The sequence below is a fragment of the Helianthus annuus genome, chromosome 3, assembly GCF_002127325.2.
Source record: "Helianthus annuus cultivar XRQ/B chromosome 3, HanXRQr2.0-SUNRISE, whole genome shotgun sequence".
Classification (NCBI taxonomy): Eukaryota; Viridiplantae; Streptophyta; class Magnoliopsida; order Asterales; family Asteraceae; genus Helianthus; species Helianthus annuus.
This window is the reverse complement of record NC_035435.2, coordinates 137,728,063-137,749,475: the sequence shown is the minus strand read 5'-3', so window position 1 is coordinate 137,749,475 and position 21,413 is coordinate 137,728,063. Positions and strand designations below refer to the sequence as shown.

Genomic DNA, 21,413 nt, shown 5'->3' with positions numbered 1-21,413 from the left:
AGTTGCCTTAATAAAAAAAGAAATAGAAAATGGATATATCATATACATACTTATTTTAAAAAATAAAAAAAAAAATATATCGGGTATACAATTGGGTAGACGGGTACACTTTGTCGGGTAATTGGGTCGGGTAAACGGGTATATCAAAAATCCCAAACCCATCAAAAAACCGCTAAAAAAATAAAAACTACTCCCATGCCCAGTCCCATACCCGATTACCAAGCCCAAACCCGTTTCAAATGTGTTAGGTTTCGGATTTACCAATTAGGTTCACATTTGATTGTCATCCCTATATTAGATGGATTCTAAGAAAGTGTGTGTTTTCCGTTATAAAAAAAAAAACTTTAGCTTTTCACATACTGAAGATACAAAAGTGAAGACAAGTGTTAAAAGAAAATGAAAATTGAAATCATTCGGGTATATAATTTCATACACTAGGGTCGGGTATTACCTGATATCATACCCGTACTCAAACCCGTGATTTTTTTAGTGAATCCCATACCCCGGTCCAAACTCCTATGCCTGTCCGAGATGTTTCATGTATTCCCGTAAGTGTTTTTTCTTAACTTATATCTCTAACGATGATGTCAAGTCCAAAAGCTACGTAGTTTCAAGAGGCTGAAGTTCTCCACAAGAATGTTCTAACACGGTTTCAAGCTACTAAAGATGTTAGTGAAGGAATAGAAAGTTTGACTATGTTTGATTCGCATTCGACTCTTTCTCCTTTATTCAAAATCTCCTTTAGCTCTCAATATTATATGATTTTATACCTTTTCGAAATCATATACGAAAAAATATATATTATGATATAGGAACTGGTATTATTTTAGAATATAATAAATAAATCAAGGCTTTCGGTCGACAACAACAACACTTTCGATGGTGGGGTTATAAGACCATGGGGTACGGGCCTCGTCCTCGGATCGGCGCCGTCCCGGTGGATCGTCCCACACCGGCCCCTTGTGGCCCGTTGCGTCGCCAACGTCGGAAGGAAGACGGAGGAGACGGGCTTGTTGATTGGCTGTGCAAGTGGGCCCCTCTGACTTCTCTCTCTCCCCCTTTATTTATATATTATATTATATTGATTTTTATTGTGGGGTTAGGTAGTCTTCCACACTATTGGGTAGTCCCCAAGGGGATGCTCCACCACCTTTGGTGAGGTGACGCCTACGTGACGGGTGATCTCTTTGGGTACTAACCTCACCAGACCCTATGGTCTAAGCCCACCAATGAAATATAATAAATCCATCATGTGTTTGTTGACTTTATCAATGGTAATAAATAAATAAATAATACAATCACATTGAAAGGAATAATGATAATGGTGGAGGTGGTCCTTTTAGTGATGGTGATGCCATTAGAGGCTGTGGGGATGGATGTCTAGGTTTTTTGTTTATAAATAACATTAACATCTGTAATAAAATAATCAAATACATTTTTTTTACGTGTGATTGGAAGGTTCGGAGTAACATTTGGTTAGTGACTAGTGAGTATGGTTTTGGTTTGGGTGGCTAATGTGGTAAAACGATGCGACCTGTTTAGTAAGCAATGATGTTTGCCAACACATAATTATATGTGTCTTTCTAATGATTCATAAGTAAGATTTACTTTATTTAATGTATTAGTTAATTAAGATTTACTTTATTTAATTAATTAAAAAAGTCTCAAAACAAAATTGTATCTTCAAAAACAAAGACACCTATTTCAAAACTTTGGTTTTGGTTTAAGTAACGGACTATTTTCTCCGGTAAATAATAAGTAGGTGAATCTCTTATCGTGGGGAGTCTTGTCACCCTACTTTAGATAGTTATTAATGACGTCTAGTGTAGTCGCATCATAAGGCATGCCACGGTTGTTCCATGTGAAATATTGAAACAAGTGTAAAGTGTGGTTTTTAAGCCACGTGCACGTGTCAACCCGTAAGTATAGTTAAGGTTGTAATCGTTGCCAATGTATATGTCAAGCATTATTTATGACTCATATTAATCCAAACTATGTTGGTGTTAGTGGATCAGTAACTCGTATCTTAGAGATCCGAATGCTTATCGCAGTCGCAACAACCCAAAAACCAATTCATTTGAGCACTTACTGAATGTCCGGTCAAAACAAATAGTCACCTTGGTTCGAACGAACCGGTTTATGTGCCAAACCGAAACGGCGAAATACTATTACGTAAAGCCAAGTCTTTAGTCTATTTTGGGGTCAAAAAGCAAAACACGTATACTATAATAGCGTTAAAAACAATAGGAGTGAAGTAGAGTGTGTTTGTTTGTGGCTTGTGAACAAATGATGGGGCCGGCGGCGGAAGTATCGTTGAATCTAATCATTAATGCGTGGAGACCAGAAGCTTGTAGCACATTTTTTTTTTTTTTTTTTTTTTTTTTTTTTTGAAAGGTTAACTTCATTCACAAAACACCCGAGCTCGAAGACCGAGCCGGGAACCAAAACAACACTAAATAATTACAAAATTACACCAATCCGACCACGAGATCGGGTTGTTCCTGATTCTATGTTTATACCATAAAAATCCCAAAGATCTAACATCGCTAAATATCTCTTCTACCTTAACCTCTTTTCCCGAAAAAATAGCATTGTTACGCGCCAACCAAATACTCCAACAGGCTACCCGAATGATGCCCTGAATCCTCTTCTTTGCTTCAGCCTTGTGAGAACCAGTTTTGTGAACATCCAGCAAGTCACGGACCGAGAAAGCGAAAATAGGGGGCATACGGCACCAGGAACTCACCTTCTGCCATAGAACCGAAGCAACCAGACAAGAAGTGAACAGGTGGACAGAAGTCTCCTCCTCCGACCGACAAAGAGGGCACAAGCCATCACCAACCGAAATCCCTCTCATTCGTAAAGCATCCGCGGTGGGAATTCTGCCCATTTCCGCTCTCCACGAAAAAACGTCACATTTTATTGGGATCCATTTGCACCACTCTAGCACAAAACTGTTATCATTCACCAACCTTCTTTCCAAATGCCGGCGAGCCGAGCTAAAGAAGCTTGTAGCACATAAGCAACCACTTCCACCGTGGACCCTTGTGTTGACCATCACCAGAACGTAACCGATTACGTGAGCCTTTAATTGAGACAATTTTCTTCGTCATCGCTTATGTCACACTTCTATCAATAATTAACTTTCACATAATGTCAGTTTAATAATCAAATTAACCTGAGCAAATTGCATATAAATTAAACAAATTAGGGTTATTTTTATTTGATAAATCGTACTTATAAAAATGTATATGAGTTTATTTATAGACGAAATTGTACTTATAAAAATGTATATAAGAGTTTTTCTTATTAGACGAAATATAGTAGTTACGATTGATTTATCGTATTATTTAGTAGTTAGGATTGATTTATCGTATTATTTTTATAATTATAGTTATGAATTATTATTATTTTTATATCACCTGTTTTTACACTTGTCATTCCGCCTCATCCTAAGAAAATGGTTTAACCTTGTTAACACTACCTCACTCGTCAGTTTTTTAATTATTTTAATATTAAATATTTAAACTAAATACAAAATAAATATTAATAATACCATTTCATTAACTTTTTAGCTAAAATAAACATTGATAATAAATAACATTAATTTCTTAATCTTTTTTTACTAAGTTAACATGTTAACCAAGAGAGGTTTTAGCAACTGGCAACCGGTGGGTGCTAATATGAATCGGATTAGCAACTGGCAACCGGTGTATGATACGTTCTGTGCTCGTCTCAACAAATGGAAGTCTTATCTCTTATCTATCGGGGAAGGGTGGTTATTATAAAGTCGGTCATGGAATGTCTTCCAAATTATTATTTTTCTTTATACAAAGCCCCGAAAAAAGTGATTACGGATTTGGAAGCTATGATTAAAAAGTTTTATGGGGAGGTTCGATAGAGGAAAGAAAAATGCATTGGGTGGCGTCGGATCGGGTTGCTTGTCTCACGAAGGATGGTGGCTTAGGCTTGAACAAACTCAGTGAGGTGAATACGTCTTTTTTATCTAAGTGGGGATGGCGGTACAAATCTGAAGAAAATAACTTGTGAAAAAAAAACAATTGATGCGATTCATTTTTGTCGGGTCGGGTGGGAGTGTATTCCCTTCAAGAAGTCTTTAAGTGGAGTCTGGAACAATATTGCCAAGGTGTTTATCAACACTAAGGCTAACGGGCTTCCCCTTCGGGCCTTCTTGAAAGGAGAGGTTGGCGATGGTAATAAAATTTCTTTCTGGCTTGACGTTTGGGCCACTGATGTGCCGCTTAAACAGAAGTTTCCGAACCTATTCAGAATTGAAGCTGAGAAGAAATGTCTTGTGTCGAAGTGGATCAAGAGAACTGGAGATGAGATCGAATTTCATTGGAACTGGAAGTCCCCGTTGTCTGACCCGGAGCTCGTTTCAGAACATCAGCAGCTTCGGGACATTTTGATTTCGGTTCAGATGTCGGACAATGGAGACAAGTGGAAATGGACTTTCGATTCGGAGGGTCTTTTTTCAGTCAAGAGTGTGAAAAGGCTCCTTTTTTCGGATATCCCGAGAGGTAACATCTCTTCTTTTATTTGGTGTAAATGGGTTCCCGCGAAGTGTAATATTCTTGCATGGAGATTGGGTATGGATCGGATCGCCACCGCTATAGCCTTAAGGAATAGAAATGTTCAAGTCCGTGATACTACATGTCGGTTGTGCCAATCGGAAGATGAATCAGCTGAACATTTGTTTCTGGCTTGTTCGGTTGCGTCTAATGTGTGGCAAGATATTAGTTCGTGGTGCAAAATCCCTCATATCTTCGCTTTTGATGTCAAGGATCTTTTTGGCATTTTTAAGGATATCGGGGCCTCGGAAAGGAAGAAAGATGTGGTTCAAGGTATCATTATAATTGCGTGTTGGAGTTTGTGGCGTGCTAGAAACAACTTGGTCTTCTCTAATTTTCCGGTTAGAATTGATAGAATTCTTAGTGAAGCGAAAGCGATCGGGTTTCTGTGGTTTGTTAATAGGTCTTAACATAAAGCGATAGGTTGGGGGGAGTGGTGCTCTTTTGTACATATGTAATTGTGTTGTAGTGTTGGCTGGCTCGGTTTGGGCTAGCTCGGTGTTAATGAAGTTTACTTTTCAAAAAAAAGGAGGTTTTAACACCCCTTAATATGGGGAGGGAATGGTTTGAAAGATATGTTAAGTTGTCATGTCATCTTTAACACCAATGAAGTTAGAATACACCCCAAGGCCTTACAAATATGTGAAAGGATCGAGAGTCAATTTGTAGGTAGTGTAGGAAAGATATTGAGCCGTTGATCAAGTAATCTAATGGTTGACATTATATGGTCCTTAAATGTAGGATTCACGTAAACAAAACAAGGAAAATAAGTGGGGAAAGGGTAAAATAGGAAAATCCAATGTTGTTAACTTATAAACCCACTCCTCCACGATTTTCAAACGCTCTAACTTTTTATACTATAATATTTTTTTAAACTATACCGTATTAATGAGCATTTCATTCTCTTTAATCTGAGCAGACTAATGCTATAGTTTCCCAATTTAAAAAAAAAATATTTTACAAGCTATAACGTTACGTTACGTTACGTGTAGGGGTGTTCAAAAAACTCGCGGCTCGCAGCTCGTTTGAAACTCGCTAGAAAAAACTCGGCTCGAAATTGACTCGGTTGTAAACGGCCAACTCGGCTCGACTCGGTTTGTAAACGATCCGAGCTCGAGCTAGGCATGGCTCGGCTCGTGAGCCGGCTCGATCAGGTTTACCACACACATACACACACACATATATATATATATATATATTCACAACTTGTTTGGCTTGAATATGATTTGAAGAAAATGAACCATGAAACTAAAGTGGTGGAAATCTTCATATACTATACAACAGGAAACATGTATTACAATATAATAAGTTCATTTACTAATGGGGTAAGAAGGGATGTGGCATTGGCACGGATACCTCATGCGGGTTTCGAACCCACACGGTAACACCTTCGACACCCCTACGAGTAGGTCATGTGTTTTGTGCGGGTATAGCTTGTCGTGCGAGAAAGTGTAAAGGTTTTAGGGTTGGAGTGTCTAAGATGTGTGTGATTGGTGAGTGGAGTAAAAGAGTGGTGTCCATGGTTTTAGGTACTTGTGGGTAGGCGCCGCTAGTGTTTTGTGGTTCCAGGGTACTTTGGGTGTAGAATTGACATGGCAGCGCGTGATTGGCCATGGCTAGGGTACCTTTGGGTGCCCCTTCCCCCTAGTTGGCCATTGGAAAAGACAAAACCTTTAAACACCGGGGTTCGAGAGAGGGATGTCTTGGGTTAAAGTCCCATAGATGACATAGATTAAAAGAAAATTTTCCATTAAAAAAAAGTTTAGCTACACAAATCGTGACATGCTCAAAAAGATATTGGCATGCATTTTACTTTGGTTAAAAAACCATAAAAAGTACCGATGTTCCGTTAGTGACGGTTCGATACAGTATTGATACTTGCGTTAAACCATAACGCTTACCCTTAAGAAATAATAAGACAATTAACACCATAGCATAAAAGGTTATCAAAAATTACAATCGATATTCATTTATTTATAAAACAATGTCATTTTGATAAGGAATATAGGATTTTAATAATCCCAACTATTCGTCGTTGGCAACCAACAGTTCCAACTTAAAAAATAACCACTGTCGGTCCCAACTATTAACATATTGGCCTCCAATGGACCCTATTAACAGAACCCTAACGCGGTTAGTCTCTGGTCGTCGGAAAAACGTTTTTCGCCGGAAAACTCATTTTTGGCTGGAAAACTCAACATTTTCGTCCCAAACCTCTTTCGAACATTCTCACGGACCTTTAGAAACCTTTTTCTAGTAAAAGTTTCAATTATTGAAGTCACCGCAAAACTCTTTTTTTGCCGGAAAACTCAACTTTTTGCCGGAAAACTCAACATTTTCGTCCCAGACCCCTTTGTAACTTTAGATCGGACCTTTAGAAACTTTTTTTCTGGCAAAAAACGGTTTTCCGGCGACCGGAGACTAACGGCGTTAGGATTCTGTTAGTCATGGTCCATTGGTGGCCAATATGTCAATAGTTGAGACTGCCAGTGGTTATTTTTTAAGTTGGGACTGTTGGCGGCCAATAGCGAATAGTTGGGATTATTAAAATCCAATATTGCTTTGTCATATTACCCTATTTAACACGATAAGTTAAACATGTTATATATGCTATAAAACATAAAAGGGTTAAACATGTTATCATTAAATTGCAAAAGATGGAACACTTTGGATTAAAAGTAAAAATAATGAAAGCGACTAAAATGAAAAGGATAAAAATTTTGGGGTAGAACTGAAAAGTTAGTTTTTATTGAGTAAACTGCCATTTTGGTTCCTGAGGTTTAGTCACTTTTGCCACTTTAGTCCAAAACTCAAACTTTTTGCATCTGGGTCCCTGTGGTTTCAGTTTTATTGTCATTTTGGTCCAAAAATCAAATCAGGTCATATATGTCTTATAAAATCCTGCATTTTTTGTCATTTTCCTCAAGGGCAAATCAGGTCATATTTGTCTTATAAAATATGTAATTTATTTATAAAAAAAATGATCATTTTGCCCCTGCGGAAAAGGACAAAATAACAGGATTTTATAAGACAAATATGACATGATTTCATTTTTGGACTAAAATGGCAATAAAACTGAAACCACAGGGACCCGGATGCAAAAAGTTTGAGTTTTGGACTAAAGTGGCAAAAATGACCAAACCACAAGGACCAAAATGACAGTTTACTCTTTTTTATTTTTTGAAAAATCCTCTGAACATTGGATACAACATCAAAAAGCACTAAAAAGTTGATAATTAACAGAGTATGAAAATATGTATTTAAACCACGATGGGTTTTCATATGAATCTTAGAGACTTATAGTATTAAAAAGTATAATCCAATAATAACGACATTTGATTTGTAACGGTCAGAATAAGTAAACCAGTTATCTTGATTTTCAATTTTTTATTATTGAAAAAGATTAGTATCAGTCGGTCAATCTTAGTTTCTAGTTTCAACTACCTCCAATCAACCTTTCAAATTTGTTTGAATTCGATGTATTCGTTTCTTGTCATCCAAATATTTGTTTAGCGGGGACACAATTAACATCTCAAATTAATTATACCCGGTCGCTCGTGGGACCGGGCAATTTGTAAGACTCATTGTTCCGTTTACCTCTATTACCTACCTAAGTAATTGGTATTAAGAAATTGGTTTGGACTTTGGATGTATATTCTATAAGAACAGTGAGGTAAAATATTGTGTGCCATCAAATTATTATATAATGATATAATATATTATATTACTAGTATTAAGCCCCTGCGTTGCAGCGGTTGTCATAAAATTGTGTTAAGTAGTAGCAATACTATACCATTGTCAGCGGCCACCAACACTGGAAAAGCTCGTAAAAATAGAACAAATAAAAACGGTAAAAATATAACGCCGAGCGAAAAGTAGATGTAAAATCTTTGAATCACGCATGCTCGTTGCTGAGAAATTAAACCGAAACGTAAAACATAGAAAAAAATAACTAAGTCCATTCAGGACCCGCGTGTTGGACGAACTTGTCAAACGCAGAAAAATAGATGTGACGCGACGGACCAGTCAAACGGGAAAAAAATATACGAAAAATTGTTGAACCCCACATGCACGTTCGGTGCATTAACTCACAAAATTTATAATGAAACGAAAAACTTGGGAAAGATGAAAAGTATGATGGACCAAAATCGAAAATAAAAAAGAGTTGGGATTAAACTGGAAAAGATGAAAAACTTTGGGTTAAAAGTAAAAAAACAAATGGTCTAAATTGCAAAACTGAAGTTATTTATTAGTTTTAAAGAAAGATAAAAATAAGTGATATCTGTATATTGGTTATTAATTAATATTAATATTAAAAGAAATATTAAATAAATATAAATAAAATTTATGAGGTTGAAGGGAAGCATGTCATATGACATTATTTGGAGTCTTTTATTATAAGTTAGATTATATATAGATTTAAAATAGAATGAAACTTTTTAACTTGATATAGATAAAGCATATGCCGTTCAAAAAAAAAAAATATAGATAAAGCATATAAAATATAATGAAACTTTTTAACTTGATATAGATAAAGCATATTATTTTGCTAATTCCGTTACATATGTCTAAAATACTAATTATTTGTGAACAATTAATGAGATTAAATATTAAATAATAAAAGATAATTATCTGTGTATCTTTTGTACATAATTTAAGACGTTTAATTCCATATATCTCTTTCATTATGTTATCTACAAACTTTTTATATATGTGCATATTCTAAAATCAGAAAAAATTATATATGTATAAACGTGAAGAAGAAATTTAAATATTCAATAAGGGATACATCTATATATATTAATTATTAAAAAAAATAAAATAAAATATAAATAAATTTTTTAAAGGAGAGAATGCCATGTGACATTAATTAAAGTCTTTTATTATATGTTAGATTAGATGATATAAATTTGGTCATTTATTAACAAAAATTATATAAGAAAAACAAAATACAAAAAGCACCAAAAATTACCGAGTCTAGTAATTTTTTTATATTATAGATTTACAAAATATCAAAGTCCATCAGCTTACAAGCTAAAGCAAACTGGGATTTGGAAACCATTTTTTAATTGTAGGGTAGTTAGTGAATAAACAAATTGCAAGAAGGTAATTGTCGATCTTGAACTTGACGTATGCAATTTCATTTTCTTTTTGATAGTTATAGCATGCGTAGTCGTTTGGGTGAATAATACCCCACTCTTAGGCGTTGTCCGTAACGTATCGTCCTAGTTAGCAAAGGGGCGTTTTTTTTTTTGCGTTTTTCTAAAATCGGTGTAGTGGTGATATGAGCATTATGTTAAAAGGTGTGTAAAGAATAAAAAAAATAATAAAAAAACCATGAAAAAACTTGATTGGCTAAAGGAGGGGTTAGATGTGATTGGTCAGTGGAATGCCCCATATGGCGTGGAATATTGGACGCCCTTCACCATTTTTCAATTAAAAACGCCCACCGGGGCCGTTGGCGGCGTGTTTGGCTTTAAAAACGCCCAAGAATCAACGATTACGGGTGATCTTAGCCAAAGCTAGTATACTTAATATTTTGTAGGGATGCAAGTTAGTCGTATTACTTATAAATAAATACTAGATTTGTTGACGTCGCGCGTTACGGCAAAACGGAGCAAATGATAAGGTAAAACAAACTTTATTTGAAAAAAGAAGCAACTTGTTTAGAAAACAAAACCGTCAGAAAATCGGCTCAGTTTATAATCATACCGTTTTATGATACCAAATAAATACTCTATTTTGAATACATGTTTGTTTTTAACAAAACTTATATGGGAATGTTAAGGGGAAAAATAACGAATCTAAGTTATTAATAAAATATCTAATTAACTAAAAAAACAAATATGATTTAAAAAAATAAAAAAATAATTATTAAAAATAGAAAATAAATGATAGAGGAAATATGGTTTAAGAAAAGAAAAAAATAAAATATGTTAAAAAGTGTAAAGCAAATTTAACAATTAAATATTACATTATTAAAATAATAAATAATTAAAAAAACTATATATTATTATAAAATTAAAATTACTATTAATGGATTTTCGTCAACAATATGTATACATATACATATATATATATATACATATATAGGTAAGGATCATTTCAGAACCATAAATATTTACATAACTCGCAGAACTCCTAATAAACAATCATTTTATTTATATATTTTTATGTTTAGGATAATTTTATCATTTATTATGTGTATTTTTATGATTACATACATGTTAAGAGTAATTTATCATTTTTTATATGCAATTTTATAATTACACATACGTAAACGAGTTTTTTTACATATAGGTAATTAGTTATGACACATATATATAATTTGGCTATTCCACATATGTAAACTACTTTTAACATGTATGTAATTAAAGAAATACATATAATAGATGATAGAGTTAAATGCCATTTTAGTCCCTATGGTTTGGGTCATTTTGCCAGTTTAGTCCAAAGGTTTCATTACATGTGGATCCAAAAAGGTTTCACAGTTGCCATTTTAGTCCACTGGGTTAACTTCATCAGTTTTTTCTGTTAACGAGAAGGCCAATTTGGTCATTTTGTATGTAATTCTGTTAACTAAAAAGGCAATTCAGCCATATAAAAGGACCGAATTAGCCTTATCGTTAACAGAAAAAAACGGATGAAGTTAACCCAGTGGACTAAAATGGCAACTGTGAAACCTTTTTGGACCCACAGGTTAAAAATGAAACCTTTGAACTAAACTGACAAAATGGTCCAAACCACAGGGACTAAAATGGCATTTAACTCTAGATTATAAAAAGAGGGGAATGTTCAAATGAAAACCACTAGTTATTGTGAAAACTCGAAAACTAACTAAAAAAACCAAAAGAATCAACGATTACGGGTGGTCTTAGCCAAAGCTAGTATACTTAATATTTTGTAGGGATGCAAGTTAGTCGTATTACTTATAAATAAATACTAGATTTGTTGACGTCGCGCGTTACGGCAAAACGGAGCAAATGATAAGGTAAAACAAACTTTATTTGAAAAAAGAAGCAACTTGTTTAGAAAACAAAACCGTCAGAAAATCGGTTCAGTTTATAATCATACCGTTTTATGATACCAAATAAATACTCTATTTTGAATACATGTTTGTTTTTAACAAAACTTATATGGGAATGTTAAGGGGAAAAATAACGAATCTAAGTTATTAATAAAATATCTAATTAACTAAAAAAACAAATATGATCTAAAAAAAATAAAAAAATAATTATTAAAAATAGAAAATAAATGATAGAGGAAATATGGTTTAAGAAAAGAAAAAAATAAAATATGTTTAAAAATGTAAAGCAAATTTAACAATTAAATATTACATTATTAAAATAATAAATAATTAAAAAAACTATATATTATTATAAAATTAAAATTACTATTAATGGATTTTCGTCAACAATATGTATATATATACATATATAGGTAAGGATCATTTCAGAACCATAAATATTTACATAACTCGCAGAACTCCTAATAAACAATCATTTTATTTATATATTTTTATGTTTAGGATAATTTTATCATTTATTATGTGTATTTTTATGATTACATACATGTTAAGAGTAATTTATCATTTTTTATATGTAATTTTATAATTACACATACGTAAACGAGTTTTTTTACATATAGGTAATTAGTTATGACACATATATATAATTTGGCTATTCCACATACGTAAACTACTTTTAACATGTATGTAATTAAAGAAATACATATAATAGATGATAGAGTTAAATGCCATTTTAGTCCCTGTGGTTTGGGTCATTTTGCCAGTTTAGTCCAAAGGTTTCATTACATGTGGATCCAAAAAGGTTTCACAGTTGCCATTTTAGTCCACTGGGTTAACTTCATCAGTTTTTTCTGTTAACGAGAAGGCCAATTTGGTCATTTTGTATGTAATTCTGTTAACTAAAAGGGCAATTCAGCCATATAAAAGGACCGAATTAGCCTTATCGTTAACAGAAAAAAACGGATGAAGTTAACCCAGTGGACTAAAATGGCAACTGTGAAACCTTTTTGGACCCACAGGTTAAAAATGAAACCTTTGAACTAAACTGACAAAATGGTCCAAACCACAGGGACTAAAATGGCATTTAACTCTAGATTATAAAAAGAGGGGAAGGTTCAAATGAAAACCACTAGTTATTGTGAAAACTCGAAAACTAACTAAAAAAACCAAAAGAATCAACGATTACGGGTGGTCTTAGCCAAAGCTAGTATACTTAATATTTTGTAGGGATGCAAGTTAGTCGTATTACTTATAAATAAATACTAGATTTGTTGACGTCGCGCGTTACGGCAAAACGGAGCAAATGATAAGGTAAAACAAACTTTATTTGAAAAAAGAAGCAACTTGTTTAGAAAACAAAACCGTCAGAAAATCGGTTCAGTTTATAATCATACCGTTTTATGATACCAAATAAATACTCTATTTTGAATACATGTTTGTTTTTAACAAAACTTATATGGGAATGTTAAGGGGAAAAATAACGAATCTAAGTTATTAATAAAATATCTAATTAACTAAAAAACAAATATGATCTAAAAAAATAAAAAAATAATTATTAAAAATAGAAAATAAATGATAGAGGAAATATGGTTTAAGAAAAGAAAAAAATAAAATATGTTAAAAAGTGTAAAGCAAATTTAACAATTAAATATTACAATATTAAAATAATAAATAATTAAAAAACTATATATTATTATAAAATTAAAATTACTATTAATGGATTTTCGTCAACAATATGTATATATATATATACATATATATATATATACATATATAGGTAAGGATCATTTCAGAACCATAAATATTTACATAACTCGCAGAACTCCTAATAAACAATCATTTTATTTATATATTTTTATGTTTAGGATAATTTTATCATTTATTATGTGTATTTTTATGATTACATACATGTTAAGAGTAATTTATCATTTTTTATATGTAATTTTATAATTACACATACGTAAACGAGTTTTTTTACATATAGGTAATTAGTTATGACACATATATATAATTTGGCTATTCCACATATGTAAACTACTTTTAACATGTATGTAATTAAAGAAATACATATAATAGATGATAGAGTTAAATGCCATTTTAGTCCCTGTGGTTTGGGTCATTTTGCCAGTTTAGTCCAAAGGTTTCATTAGATGTGGATCCAAAAAGGTTTCACAGTTGCCATTTTAGTCCACTGGGTTAACTTCATCAGTTTTTTCTGTTAACGAGAAGGCCAATTTGGTCATTTTGTATGTAATTCTGTTAACTAAAAGGGCAATTCAGCCATATAAAAGGACCGAATTAGCCTTATCGTTAACAGAAAAAACGGATGAAGTTAACCCAGTGGACTAAAATGGCAACTGTGAAACCTTTTTGGACCCACAGGTTAAAAATGAAACCTTTGAACTAAACTGACAAAATGGTGCAAACCACAGGGACTAAAATGACATTTAACTCTAGATTATAAAAAGAGGGGAAGGTTCAAATGAAAACCACTAGTTATTGTGAAAACTCGAAAACTAACTAAAAAAACCAAAAAAACATACCAAATTTATTTTTTGCATAATAATTTTCGCAGGTTTTTTTATATAAAAAAATTTTTCAAAAAAAAAAAAAATTTGTGTAGTGTACATGTGTAATACTACACATGTGTATGTGTACTACAAATTTTTTTTTGTTTTTTTTTTTGAAAAAAAGTTTTTTTTCATATATAAAAACCAGCGATTTTTATAAAAAAAAATTGAAAAAAAAAATTTGTGTGTTTTTTAGGCTTTTTTAGTTAGTTTTCGAGTTTTCACAATAAAAGTGGTTTTCATTTGAACCATCCCCTATAAAAAGATCCTAAATAAATATATATATATATATATATATATATATATATATATATATATATATATATATATATAGGTAGAGGATCCTGTAAAAAGTGGGACTTTTGTGAGAAGTGTGAGAAATAATTTGGGAATGACAAGTGTCCTTTATCCTAATTAATTCAAAAGGGTATATTAGTAATTTGATATTTTTATCATTTAATTGATTTCCAAGAATAATTGCCAAAAAAAAAAAACTGCCGATGAGTTTTTTAAGGTTTGAATCGAATTTTGAATTAGGAGAAATTTTAGGAAACATTATACATCTGATTGTTTTATATTCTTCTTCATCTTTTAATCGCAACATCTTTTAATCATACATTGTTCATGGCGTGGTGTTTTAAAAAACTGGAGACATTGACTATGATTCAAGTCATGGTGTTTTATCTGTAGACATTGTTCATGGCGTGGTGTTTTATCTATGACTTGAATCATACATTGTTCATGGCGTGGTGTTTTAAAAAACTGGAGACATTGACTATGATTCAAGTCATGGTGTTTTATCGGGAGACATTGTTCATGGCGTGGTGTTTTATCTATGACTTGAATCATAGATGTTTAAAACACCACGCCATGAACAATGTCTCCAGATAAAACACCATGACTTGAATCATAGTCATGGTGTTTTAAAATCTGGGAATGTTTTGTTTTGATAAAACACCACGCCATGAACAATGTCTCCAGATAAAACACCATGACTTGAATCATAGATGTTTAAAACACCACGCCATGAACAATGTCTCCAGATAAAACACCATGACTTGAATCATAGATGTTTAAAACACCACGCCATGAACAATGTCTCCAGATAAAACACCATGACTTGAATCATAGTCAATTTTATCCAGTTGTTTTAAAACACCACGCCATGAATCTGATTGCAGTTCTCTTTATGATAATGTATGACGAATATGTAACCAAAGACCTCCTACAATTAAGGTGAATCATTAATTTCTATATTTAAGGAAAAAGGAGTGAATGTAGGAGGTTTTGGTCGTGTATGATATGGTTACCATATTTCAAACATTGAAAAAGACACTCTTGCCCTTCAATTTTACATAAGGTCCCTCTAATTAAAACACAATTTACATTTTTATACCCTATTGATCTCAACCATTAGATCAAATATCCAATGGTTTAAAACACTTCTTACCCTTCTTACATTTTAGACACTTTTTACCATATCCCTACCATATATATATATATATATATATATATATATATATATATATATATATATAATGGTAGGTGTTTGCAGGGTTGGTCCAGTGAATTCATGTGTACGGAAAAACGCGCCCCATATGCCTTAACAAAATAGATAATGTAAACTATTTTTTGCCCCTCGTTATTATTATTATTATTATTATTATTATTATTATTATTATTATTATTATTATTATTATTCACCAAAGCACAAAATCATCAAATTAGTTGATGATTTCGATTGGTCATGGATAAGATTAAAATTACAACTAATTAAGTTTATCAAGTAGCCAAATAAGAACAACTCGGACGTGTGCATACCCAACATGAAAAATGTTCGGGGACGATGTGGGGTTGGCTTACTTTGATTCTTGCAAGCTACTTGAATCATTGTATTATCTAGGTTACCAAGTAACCAAGTGATCTCAAACTAGACTAGTGCATTTCAAACATGGAAAATGTTTGAAGATTTTATTTAGCTTGGTCACTTTGTTGCTAGTAAAGTTTACTTGGTAACTTTTGTGTAAGATTGGATAACAAATCAAGCAAGTGAAGTAGTGGAAACATATTTAGAAAGCCTAGACTTCCATGGTTCACACATTACCAAAACACAAGTCTCATCACATTGAAGGTGGTGAGCTTGGATGGTTTCAACACTTGTCTAGGTTACTTGGAACCTTCATAACAGAAAGTTTAGAAACTATTTGGACCTCTAATCTCATGGAAATCAACCATATTCAAGTCCCACAATCATGAGTTTGATTGGGAACAAGATAGGCACAAGATTTCCACAAAGATAACAAGTTTATAGAAAGTTTATGTTAAAGTTTAACAAAACAGAAAGTTTGGCCCTCAAAATGGTGATATTCCATCTTAGTTTACCATGACAAACTTGTGGAAAACACTCATAGAGATGTTCTTAATGAGTTTGAAGCAAAAATTCATGAATAAGAGAAATAAAAGTGAGTTTGAAGCTCACTTATAAACTTGCAAGTAATCTGCCTTCTTGATGTAATTTTAGTAGTTTGGAGAGTGTTTTGGGTTTGTGGAAAGGAAATATGTGCTAAGGAGGCATGTATTTATAATAGAGGTTTAGGGTTAATGTTTTAATGGAGAAATAAGGTGATTGGGGAAGAAAGGAGGTGAGAAAAGGTGACCAACCTGTTTGAAGGAAACAACTCGTTGTAGATTAGCTATCCTTGTGTCACGCGGTGGGGAGGCAAGGTTAGCCCGCGCGAGGCGTGTTACTTTTTCAACCGAAGTTTGATTTTTGTACAATTTAGTCTCTGAACTTGCATGTACTTGTTATTTCATGTTATAAATTATGTTTTAATCATGTTTTCAAGTGCCGGGAGCGTATGTATATATGTGTTACGTATTGTGTGTGTATGAATGATAGTATGTATGTATGATAAGTCTCGATTTTGCATGTAAACACGTATGTTGACGATTTGATTGCATAAACACAAGTATGCTTGATATAAATATGAAATTCCATTATGATCGAAGTCTCGGATTACAAGATTGGAAGTGAAACATGAATACAAGTTTCTAAAAATAGAAATGCGAATACAACTTTTAAATATGGAAAATACAAAATGCGGAGCGTTACACCACTGCATTATGTAACAATGCTCATAGGGATCTCACCTTGAAAAATGTTGCCAGCAACATCAAAAACTTCTAATCTTTCACTACAAGTTTAAATCATTTGAATCTGTGGATCAAACCCATTATACGAAATGTTAAAATAGCCTAGATTTGTTAATCCTAGAATGCGAAAAGGTGCAATTTCGATGAAAAGATTGCTGCCAAGATCCAAAGTTCTAATCTTTGACAACTTGTGATCTATTCTACAGCACCGCCTATCAACGTGTTGTTTTTGACAGACAAATAAACAAGATTTGGGATCTCACAAACTTGTGAAGGCAATCCACCACTTAAACCGTTGAAAGACACATCAAACCCTTCAAAATTCAACCAATTGTCGATGATGATTGGAATTTCACCGGAAAGATTGTTATGGGACAGTTAAATCAACTTTGTTTTGTCACAAACTCTAAATAAAGACGACTTAATTTGTCCTTTAAACCTGTTTTTCGACAGATTAAAAAAACGAATGCTCGGTAAATCCCCGAAAACCTCAGGCATTTGACCTGATAACGCATTCGAGCTCACATTGAAATTCCACAAAGTGGTGAGATTTTCAAACACTAGTGGGATGTTTTTAGTAAAGCTATTCCCAAACAAGGTGAGAATCCTTATTAAAGATCCTAATTCGGACAATGCAGGCGATAACACACCAAGCTCACTTTCTCTCTAAACCTCTATCTAAATAACCCAGTCACCACCACATCGCAGTTGACTCTTAGGAAAGTGAGATTGAATTAGGAGTTGCAGGGAAGAGGTCAAACATGCGAGATTGAATAGGGAAATTAGATTAAATTATTCACATTGGTTTAAAGAATCTGACCAGTCAAACATAAAAATTGACAATTTTACCCCTCAGCTGGACGATCAAACAAATATTTAACTGACGAATAGGGGCAGAGTGTGATGCTTTGTGGGCACGGGGAGCCAAAAGCCAAAATCTGGAAGATAGGGTGTCATTTTTGCAAAATGCCCCAAACCACATGGGCGGAAATTGTAATTTCCTCTTTAAATACGATAATAAATATGTTCAAAATTTCAAATAAATATTTTTCTAATAACGTGTTTTTATTTTCGGTTACCTAACTAAAAATCATACCTAGTCACGATTATATAATAATAAGTACATCGGTTGTTGGTTGTAGTCTCATTTTCGAGTGTTACACATTTACTTGGGAAGCTTCACAATAAGGTAATAGTGTATTTGCTAGTGTAGTGATGGTGATATTGTGACAAGGATTAAGCTACTTTGGGAGTTATTTGTAGAATGTTAAACTCTACTTTCCTGATTTACTTAGTGATTCGTGAGTACAACTGTACAACAATTATTCAAAAGGGGTAGATTGTTATAGTCCAATAATTGACGCATGAGTCGCACAAAAGAATAAGAAGCAAATATGGTCCTATGTTAAAATAAGGGTTTTGGTTCTTGAGTATTTATATTTGAAGTTCATTTTTTGTGTATTTATATAAAGGTATAACTATAGTTTTAGCAAAAAGTAACAAAAAGTTTGACGCTTGTGACTGCAAATGACCAAATGTGTTACAACTGAGCGAACAATGAGGATCGTGGATGTTATTTCTAAAAGCTTGATACAAAACCGAATATAATCGTACCAAAAATACTATTTATGTTTTTAAATCTGATAGATGAATTAAGTTACTAATTCACTGGTCTATGATAATTAGTATTTGGAATACTAGAGTATATATACAGTTTGTATGTATATAACAGTTAGTGATGGTTGTTATAGTTTGTTGATAGTTGTTAGTGAGTAGTTAGTCTACTATATATAGACAATCTTATATTTCATGTCCATACATACCCCAACAAAATGGGGTTGCTGAGCGGAAAAACCGTCATCTTTCTGAGATTGCTCGTGCACTTTTGTTTCATGCGCATTTACCAAAGAAATTTTGGTATGATGCTTATGCCACTGCAGCTTATCTCATTAACCGGTTACCTTCACCGGTTCTTCACTACTCCTCTCCATTTGAGACATTGTTCGGTTCTCAGCCAGATTATTCTATCCTTCGTACCTTTGGGTGTTTGTGTTATCCGTTTCTAGGTGACACTCGGGCGGATAAACTTTCACCCAAGTCTATTCCTTGTATTTTTGTTGGTTATGCTCCATCTCATCTTGGTTATCTCTGTTATGATCCACATACGTCTCGTACATATACATCTCGTCACGTTCGATTCCATGAGACGATTTTTGATATTCCAGGGAGTTCCACTGCTCCCACATCTTCTTCTGATTCTATTCCTTTCAGTGTTTCTCCTCCTACGTTTTCGAGATCTACTTCTACCTCTTTGCCTGCTTCTTCTTCGTGACCTCCTATTATTCCTTATCCATCATCTCCCGTTATTTCTTCTCCTGTTATTCCTTCTTCTTCTCCACCACCACCTCCTCCTCCTCCTCCACCACCTCCTCCTCCTCCTGTTCCTGATCACACTCACCTGATGGTCACTCGTTCTCGCGATCACACTCGACAGCCTCGTCAGTTTCCTAATCATGTTCTCTTTCATGCTTCCACTGTTCCCACCACCGAGCCTTCCACATTTAGACAGGCTCAGCAGTGGTCTGTTTGGTGGGATGCAATGCTGTCACACCCCAACCGATGGCGGAATCATCGGGGCGCGGCACTGAGCGAAACAGATTGTTCAGAAGTTTCCATAACAACTATCATACAATTCAGTTATATAACACGTCCCATACCGTGTCCCAAATAATAACAAGTTATCATAGAAATCAACTAAACAATATGGGAACTGTTCCGACAACTCAAATTCTTAATTATTACAGACCGAATTAAATATTGTTTTAAGACTTCTAGACGGCTAACGGTAGATCTTACTGACTACAGGTGCCAGTACAAGATCTACAGATAATTATGGCCCTGGAGCAGGTATGTGGACACTGTCCTAAGGTCACAGGCTCTTAGAAGCTTATTATTGCCTCGCTTCCCTAGCACGCTAGTAGCTTAAACACCTGTCACATACGTTAAAATAAAAGTCAATACATATAATGTAAAGGTGAGTACACAAGTTTGATATAGCATATAAAGTTCGAAAAGTTTACGCATAACCAAGCACGTACACAAGGGCAAACGATGCATGTAAATTATCAACATGGGACCATCGATACCAACGACTTCGAGTTGACTGTCCGAGACAGTTCGCAATACATGATTACCACTGTAATCCATGCAAGTAATTGTCCTTAGCAACCCCCGTGTGAACGGGTGCTGAGTCCAAACTATAGTACTACGTTGCTAAAGCAGGCAGATAGCACTCCACGTGTAAACATAATAAACAGCAATCATTTAGACAAGTAATACATGCAAGTAGGTTAGCGTTCAAATAGTTTGTGTTGTTTGTGAATTTGATAGATTACGTATGTAACACCCAAAAGTGCTGAAAGCAAAAAGGGATCGAGTATACTCACAGTGGTTGGCTGTGGATTGAAAGGAGCACAGGGAATAGGTTAGCCTGAATAGTTCGATAACACAACGATGAGTAACGCGGAAAAAAGTAAACAATGTACTTGGATCGAGTAGGCCATTCGATCGGACGGCAGTTCGATCGAGTGGGCTGTTCGATTGGTTTGAAAGTCCGTTCGAACATCCATTCGATCGGCCGGCTGGCTCGATCGGCTGGTTCCTTCAAGTGGATTGTTTCTTCCTTGGATGAGAAAGATGTGTTTGTGTATGATGGTTTGAACTTTTGAAGTTCTTGCAGCATTACCTTTCAAGTTGGCCGATCGAACGGGCTGTTCGATCGGTTAGCCCAACCGATCGGTTAGCAGCTGAGGGTTGGCAAAGTGTCACTCGATCGGGTGGCATGCTCGATCGGGTGACATTCCAATGTTTCGAAAAGGTTAAGTGTTGAAGTATAGTATCTCATGATTCGAGCAGTAATGTTCAATCGAGTGGCGTAGTCGATCGAACAGTACCTCGTCAATACTACACTTTTGTGAGTTGGTGGGTCCAGGTGCTAGTCGATCGGTTAGCCTAGCCGATCGGCTGGCGTAGTCGTTCGGTTGGGCTGTTCGATCGAACAGCCTAGCCGTT

The 21,413-nt window shown here is 34.1% G+C and overlaps 1 protein-coding gene across 1 annotated transcript; it reads right to left on the bottom strand.

Moving 5' to 3' along the window:
* Positions 1–2,452: 2,452 nt before the first annotated feature.
* Positions 2,453–3,058, bottom strand: LOC110932116. Its single transcript, XM_022175473.1, has one exon. It carries the CDS (start codon positions 3,056–3,058, stop codon positions 2,453–2,455), a length of 606 nt encoding a protein of 201 aa, XP_022031165.1.
* Between the last annotated feature and the right edge of the window lie 18,355 nt (positions 3,059–21,413).

Excerpts from the sequence above, each read along its gene's own strand:
- LOC110932116 (XM_022175473.1), bottom strand. The coding sequence starts at position 3,058 with ATGGTCAACACAAGGGTCCACGGTGGAAGTGGTTGCTTATGTGCTACA.